We start from the raw sequence: 8,182 nt of genomic DNA, 5'->3' as shown, positions 1-8,182 counted from the left end.
GGTTGCTGGGTTATACAAAAAAAAGGAGGGGGGGGGGGAGTGCATGAGTTAGAAAGTGGGGGTGGGGGGTGGTAAGGATCTGTGAAGGGAGAGAAAGGTTATCGACAAAAGCGAATATTGAGAAGAGTTGAGGTGTGTGTGTGTGGTGTGTGTGTGTGTGTGTGTGGTAGAGAGAGAGGGAAGGGAGAGAGGAATGCTCGGTAGAAGGGGCGCGAGGCCAGAGCGATGTTGGCAGAGTGTTGATGTTGTGAGTTGCGCAGAGCAGAAAACACGCTGTCAGTCTGACCGTGTCTACACACCTGCATAGCTGCATCACAGAGATCGACTCCATGCATGTCCTGTATTGTCACCTCTGGACAGTTGCAAGCGAGCTGAGGGGACTGATCAGTCCTGGTGACGCGACACTGTCCAGCAAGGGTTGATGGTGTCCTCTGAAGGAGTCAAGCTTTGCAATGCACGGAGTTAAGGGGGCGAGAGGCAGGAGAGATAGTTGACAATCGGCAACACTACAACATACCTGTGTGACAGACGCAGAGTCTGGCAAGGCCACCCGCACGGGACAGAATGAGGTGTGATTTGTGCTCGGACCTGCAGCTTGCGCTGTTTGCAGGGAAGGATCGCTAACCAGTGTAGGCATGACAGACAAGCAGCAGAAATGATCGAGGAGCTGAGTGCTGCTGTTGGACGCTCACCAGGACACGCTCTTGATGCCAGGAACGCTGCCAGTCGTTGAGTGGCACGAGGCTATTCTTGTACACCACTGATGATCTACTGTCATGTCCAGGTTGTGCACGGGTTTTCTGTACGGCTGGGAATACTTTGTGTGTGCGGATTGATGGTATTATTGAAGTGGTGCAAGAGCAAAACATTGAGCATGATGTAAGTCCCTGTACACACGATAGCTGGACTTGATGTAAGTCCCTGGACACACAATAGCTGGACTGTTTTAGACGGATCAACAGGAGGACGTTGTATCAGTGCGGGAACAGGGACTGGCCCAGGTCAGACGGACCCTTGTGCTCTCTTGTGTCATGCGCTGACCACTGTCCAACAACACACACTCTGAGGGAAACAATGTAGTCCTAACGAAATGAAGAAATACCGCCGATCTTGTCAAAAATTAACTTTCCGGTTGGTGTCTTGCTGTCTGTTCTGTAAGGATGCGTTGTTCGGTCTGATCGTCTAACTTTATTCATGGGATACATTCCCACATCTTGGCAAGCCTCTGACGCGGTATTTGCAGCAGCATGCAGTGTTTTCATCTGGTTGATGCTGTTCATTTTGTGAATGATCATGGTTGTATGGAGAAAGCCTAAGAGTGGATGTGATGTTGTGATATTTACGGCTAGTTGTTGATATTGAGATGACATACCGTGTTCACGAAAGCTTTTGGCTTGAAGGGCTGGTTTTCTGTAACTCATAACTCATAACTCATAACATTTTATTGATCCAACAAAGGAAATTAAATTGGTCATCAGCACATATAGGTCATTAATTAATAATTATAAAAGAATAAGAGAAGAAAATTCATAAAACCCATGATAACAAAAAAAATATCTAAAGTAATATATGTACAACTACAATACCCTTTTTACTTGCCAGTGCTGACAACAAGAGGAGCAAACAAGGGCAGCTCACTCAGCTCACCTGGGCTTTCAGTTTCCATCTCTTATCATTGTGTCTGTTTTGTGTATGCCCTGTATTCTTACCTGTATGTCTGTGTGTGTGTGCAGCGATGGGGGTTTTCTCACGCACAACGCCACGCGCGACACCTACCCGGCCCCCGTGCCCACCAAGGTCGTCAACTACGGCAACGGTGACGCCAATGGCAAGGTGGACGCTACACACCACGAACAGCCCTACTATAATGAATTCGTCGTGAGTACACACATCCTGCCCTCAACCCCCAAGTCGTGTCCGGCTTGTTCTCAATCGTCGTCTTTCTGTCTGCCACTCTTTCTCTTACTTGTATTTGTCTGCCTTTTGTTTCATGCCGTCACAATCTTCCCTTCATTATCTACATCTCCTCAGTCTGTGTCCATGTTTTGTTGGTCTGTTGTATTGACTGTTTCGTCCATGTTTTGTTAGTCTGTTGTATTGACTGTTTCGTCCATGTTTTGTTGGTCTGTTGTATTGACTGTTTCGTCCATGTTTTGTTGGTCTGTTGTATTGACTGTTTCGTCCATGTTTTGTTGGTCTGTTGTATTGACTGTTTCGTCCATGTTTTGTTGGTCTATTGTATTGACTGTTTCGTCCATGTTTTGTTGGTCTGTTGTATTGACTGTTTCGTCCATGTTTTGTTGGTCTATTGTATTGACTGTTTCGTCCATGTTTTGTTGGTCTGTTGTATTGACTGTTTCGTCCATGTTTTGTTGGTCTGTTGTATTGACTGTTTCGTCCATGTTTTGTTGGTCTATTGTATTGACTGCTTCGTCCATGTTTTGTTGGTCTGTTGTATTGACTGCTTCGTCCATGTTTTGTTGGTCTATTGTATTGACTGCTTCGTCCATGTTTTGTTAGTCCGTTGTATTGCCCATATGTTGTTTTTTCCCGGTCAATTGTACTGTCAATGTTTCGTTGGTTGGTTGTATTGTCCTTGTTTTATTGTCTGTTTTTGTGTTGTACTGTCCATGTTTTGTCTGTCTGTAGCTCTGTTCATCTTTTTTGTCCTTCTGTTATATATTTGTATGGTTATTGTACTGCCTGTGTTTTGTCATACATGTACCGTTGTATTGTCCATGTTTTCTCGGTCTGGTATGTTCGTGTTTGTTGGTCCATGTATGTTGTATTGTTCATGTTTTGTCGGTCTGCTGTAGTGTCCAAGTTTTTTCCGTCTGTTCATGCTTAGTAGGTTTTGTTGTGTTGACAGTGTTTTGTCGGTCTGTTGGATTGTCCGTGTTTCATCTGTCCGTTGTGTTTTGTTTTGTTGGTGTGTTGCCAAGGTGTGTTGGTCTGTTGTAGAGTCCAAGTTTTGTTGGTCTGTTTAAGTGCTCGTGGTTTGGGGCTGTTGTATTGTGGGTGTTTTGTCAGTCTGTTTTGTTTTGGCTGTAGTATGGCCTTTATCTTTTTAGTCTTCTGTCTTTGTCTGTGTTCTCAGGCCGTTGCCCGGTCGTTGTTTGACGAAAACCACTTGTCAAAGCGTCAGCGGGATGCTAGTTTTACACCTACTGTTTCTGTGAGGACTGGAACGGGGTAGATTGTGAGAGCAAAGGGAGGGAACCACTCCGTTTCTATCAGGTGGCACTGCCAGGGCTCTCCCTTTGGTTTGACGCTGGGTAAGGTGTCACCAGTCTATGGTCATGCTTGGTAGCAGTTAACAACACGTTTAAAAGTGACAGTGTTCACAGCTGGTGGTGTCACCATTGCTTTGGGTTGTCTTCTGAAAAATGCATGGGATAACGACATTTGTGAACAGTGTAAGCGATATATATGCGATTATAAGCTGGTGTCTTAAACAGTTGCGAACTGAGCCAACATGAAGCTGGTCCTAGGTCACTCAGCAAGTGGCTCCAAGTGGATGGGTGCCCAGCGGGGGGTTTATGTCGGTCAACAGTTGACAGTCAACATGGTCACCTCCTGGACAATTTAGCCTCCAAATGTTTGTCTGCCGAAATTGGACACAGATCGGTTGAAGATCATCCATCTGCCCCCCCCCCCTAGTCCGGCCCTGTCTTTGTCTGGGTAGCGTAGTACCGCGTGTTCTGTCTTAGCATAAATTATATAACCACGTCATGTCCCAAATAGACACTAGTTCTGGGAACACAAAAACCAAGTTAGCAGCAGCGTATTCTGTCGTTTTTCTCGCAACCTCTACACATAGTATCCTCATATTTATACACAGTAGCGGAGTTATATATTTTCCCCGTCCCCTGCCATCGTGTGCATCCTTTCCTCCGCTGAACACCCCCCCCCTCCCTCCGCCACCCCCTCATTTACTGTACCTCATCGGCCCATTCACCTTGTGTTTCCCTGTATGTGTTGGCGTGGAAGTGAAGACAGTTCTTAGAAGAGCCACAAGCACGTATTATTCGACATCTCTAGCCAACGAAGAAGGATTGGACATCTGAGCATTGCCGTTCATCTGAAAGTTTGGCGTCCGTTTAAAGGCAGCGAACATGATATGGAGTATTCAGCTTTTATCTCGGGTGGCAGAACGGGCACTCGATCAGGGTTATAGTAACACAATACTGTGTGGTGTAGCATGCATGACCGTGTAATAAATTATCTGGCTGGCTTATATCAGGTGCCTGTGGCCTCTCACCTCCCATCACACTCCCCCCTCCTCTCAGTGGCCTCATTTTGCCTTACCTGTCGCTCGGGGGGGGGGGGGGGGGGGGGGGTGTCGTGCGTCGTCAGCAGGCAGTGACAAGTGGGGGCTGTGTGAAATGTCTTCCCGGGTCACGGCTGCCAGCACATTTTCAATTGCCTCTTACGGGTTGACAAGCCGCCACTTTGCCTGCTCTGCGTTCCCCTGCCTGCTTGTCTTCGTGCTGCGGCGCCTCCGTCGCTACCTCCCGCCCCTCGCTGGTCCCCCCCTCGCAGACACGGCCTTCAAATAGTGCACCCAGTACTTCGCCAGTCTCTCCAAACACACACACTTTTACCACTTTGTATGCTTCACAAACCCCACAAATAAGACGCCACTGACATTTCTTGAGGCCTGAGAAAAACTTGAGGTTGAAGTCAAATTGGTTGAACCTGTGAAAGTGAGCTCAGTGTTACTTCACAGCTAGTTGGAGTCGCATTGCTGAGGTCAGACATCCCGATTTGCACGGCAGTGCGTTTGGTGAACAAGTTGAACAGCTGTGCCAATGTCAGTGTATGCATGAAGGCTTTCACACACACTGGAGTTACATAACTGAACAATATGCTGACTTGAGTGTGTTGTGCACTGATTCTCGGATGCGGGGAAAACATTTAGCAGCAACTCAGGCTGTGTTCCTGTCACCTTCTTTTTTTATGCAGGTTGGACGTCTGACAGTCTATTTATGACACATGGTACCTGCAGCCAGTAGAAAAGTGCACGCACACAGCAAAGACGGAAAATTAGGGGGAAATGACGAGCAAGTGATTGACAAAGCGTTGTAGGTGGATGCTATGCTGCAGGGGGGTGCACTGACACTGACGGGTGCTGGAGCCTGACTGCAAGTGTCGATTTTCAAGTTTCGTTGAAGGCAAGTCGTGGTGTTGCGGCTTCTTTTTCTTTCACCTGTCTGACGTGACTTGCAGGGCTGTCATATGCTGGCCTCGTGGGGCTAGGTCTTGCAACAGGGTGTGTCGTGTGTTCGCATGCACGCCTAAACACTCACCCGTAGAGAGACTCGTGGAACTGTTGTGTGAATGGACGCAACAGTGAAACGTCGTCCTTGACCGAACCTGAGACACTGGGTGGGAGTGCATCCCACACGCGTCAGCCGCGCACTGTCAAGTCGTCTGGTTGACTTGTCAGGTCATTCGAGGTCGGCCAGAAAGGTTGGCAGCTTTGTTGACTGCTGTCTCAGTGACTGTGCCATGGGCAGATTTTCACTCTTCATTTGGGACCACTTACTTTTTTTTCGGCATAGTTTGACACTATTACTTTTCCGCTCACGTCTTGGCCTCGGGGGATAAATAATATATTCCATGTATCAGTGAGAATGAAGTTTTGTTTCTTCCCATCCCAGCGTGTAGTAAGTTAAATCTGGATAGCAGTACATTGAGTTGTATTGTCTCCAGTGTGGGGCCGTGTCGCTGATATCGGTGTTTGGTCGCTGTCTGAATGCCTGTCACCGCCAGGGTGCACAAAGAATTTTATCGGAAGCACTTGCGCTCAGATCGGAGTGGGGGACATTTTTGCGACCCCGCGGCCGTTGAGGGAGTGGAATGGGATGGGGGGGGGGGGGGGGGAACAGTGGTGTGACTGAACGAAGTAAGGTAGTTTGTCCCCGCTTGGCAGTCAGCTAGAGGGTGGCCGTACAGAAGTGACAGGGACTTGAGCCCTCGTACGCCTCAACTCGAAACATTTCTCCTGTGCCCTTTGTCTACCGCACCGGTGTACAGTTAGTTCCATGGACGTCTCCTGCATGTGCACTGGCCGAGAGGAGTATCTGTGCACCGGCCGAGTGGAGTATCTGTGCACCGGCCGAGTGGAGTAGTATCTGTGCGGCACCTGCCGAGAGGAATATCTGTGCACTTGCCTTCTCGGGAGTGGCGACCGATCAAGCCGGTATCTGTGTGTCAGCGTATTGAGACTGGAATGCCGCTGTGTTTTTTTTTACGACTGAAGACGAGAGGGGCTGGCGTGGAATAGTTATTTGTACATGTATGCAGTGTTTGAAAGGAAGGCGGAAGGAGCGAGCTAGGTGTGTAGGCTGGCCCAACTTTGTCCCTGGCGCGACGACTGATGTGCTTATGAATGGACTGCACATTGTGGGCCCCCAGGCGGCAAGCACCTGACGAGGACAAGACAGTGTCGAGTGTAGAGAGCGCTGCCAGTCTTGTTCCACACACCCGCTATCCGCCTCGCCCCGCCAGGTGCCGAACGTGTGCCGCGTCCTGTAGCTTCCTAGAGAACCGCTGTACTGGGGGGAATGTTCACTCTGCCGCCGGCTTTTCTCGTCTCTGACTTCATACGGACCTTGCCACTCGACGTGAACAACAGACAGACACGGTGCTGGAAGTTTTAGAGATCGCAACAGGAAGGTTCCGTGTATGAAGTAGTGAAAACTTTGACGTGTTGAATTAGTGGAGATTCCAGTGAGTTTTGACGTTAGTGTGAGATACGTACGTGGAGATTTCTGTGAGGTTGGACGCGTGAGATAACTTGAGTGGAGATTCCAGGGAGGTTGGACGTCAGTGTGAGATAAGTGGAGATTCTTGAAAAGGTTCAGCCACTGAGTAATTTGTCGAGGATATACCTCAGTGGGTTGGGCGGGAGGGATACGTGAAACATGCGGTGAGGTTGGAGATGGTGAGTGAAGACGAGATGGGGTGGTGCCGTTACTGAGTTGCTGGAGCGGGACAGTATTATGCCAGGCGTCAGTGATGTGTGTCTGTATGGCTGGCCCACACAAGCATCGAGTAGCGCCGCACGGCGGCAGGGCAGCCACCGCCACCCCCACAACAACCAGAAGAACAGCATCAACAACCAGAACACCGTCAGCAGCATCAACAGCATCAACAACAAGAACACCGTCGTCAGCATCAACAACAAGAACACCGTCGTCAGCATCAACAACAAGAACACCGTCGACAGCATCAACAACAAGAACATCGTCAACAACAACGCCGCCAGGCCGAGGCAAGAGGTCCTCGTACTATGGCGGTCAGAGCCAGCTGGTGGTGCGGTGTTGCAGGATTGGTGGTGCTGTGACTTTTGGCGTGGTGCAGCTCTCTGATGACCCTCCGCGACCCTCCCCCCGTCCGCCCAGCCCTCCCTTCCGTCCTGCCTCCAACCCCCCTCCGCCCCCTCCCCCTCGCCGTCACTTTCCTGCTGGTGGCGGTCGTCGTCGTCGTGTTGCCAACGGTTCCAGCAAGCACGTCGTGAGTAGCCCTCTCACTCCTCTTTTTTTCGAGCATTCCCCTCCCCCACTCCTCTTTTTTTTCGAGCATTCCCTCCCCCCCCCCCCCCTCCTTCCACTTCCTCGTCATTGTGGCTTCTGTGTCTACCGGGCCTCGCATTGACCGCTTTTGGTCTATCCCAGCCGTAGCGGAAAAAAGGGATGTGGGGAGGGGGGGGGGGGGGGGAGATGTCTGCATATTTCCACTACCTTTTTTATTCATGTTTTTATTACTTAGTTAGTGGAAGAATCTTTTGTAATGTATGTTTGATGGTGTATGCCTTTAATTCAGCGTTGCTGACTATGAATGTGGATGTAAATGCTTGTATAACTGTGTTTTAATTTTAAATGTGTCAAGCGCAAAGAGCATAATTGTAAAGTTATGATGTTGCGCTATATAAATGCTCATTTATTATTATTATTATTATTATGTCTGGCGGTTGTATGTATTCATTGTGGTGTCATTAAGGAGTCCACACGCCGTGGATCACTCCCATACGCAAGATACAGCGTCACTAAACTACACTAACATACGAAAGATACAGCGTCACTAAACTACGCTAACAAACGCAAGATACAGCGTCACTAAACTACGCTAACAAACGCAAGATACAGCGTCACTAAACTACGCTAACATACAGCGT

At 49.0% G+C, this 8,182-nt stretch overlaps 1 protein-coding gene across 8 annotated transcripts in view; it reads left to right on the top strand.

The window, feature by feature from the left end:
- LOC138981313 (tyrosine-protein phosphatase non-receptor type 4-like) overlaps positions 1-8,182 on the top strand; it is a 114,256-nt gene that overhangs the window by 79,564 nt on the left and 26,510 nt on the right. For all 8 annotated transcript variants that reach the window (XM_070354183.1, XM_070354180.1, XM_070354186.1 and 5 more), the window contains one exon: positions 1,734-1,878. In XM_070354183.1, the coding sequence (XP_070210284.1) occupies positions 1,734-1,878 (145 nt within the window). The remainder of the gene's footprint in view (positions 1-1,733; positions 1,879-8,182) is intronic.

This window comes from Littorina saxatilis, linkage group LG12, assembly GCF_037325665.1.
Source record: "Littorina saxatilis isolate snail1 linkage group LG12, US_GU_Lsax_2.0, whole genome shotgun sequence".
Lineage (NCBI taxonomy): Eukaryota > Metazoa > Mollusca > Gastropoda > Littorinimorpha > Littorinidae > Littorina > Littorina saxatilis.
Note: the sequence above shows the minus strand (reverse complement) of the source record. Positions and strands in the feature narration are given on the sequence as shown.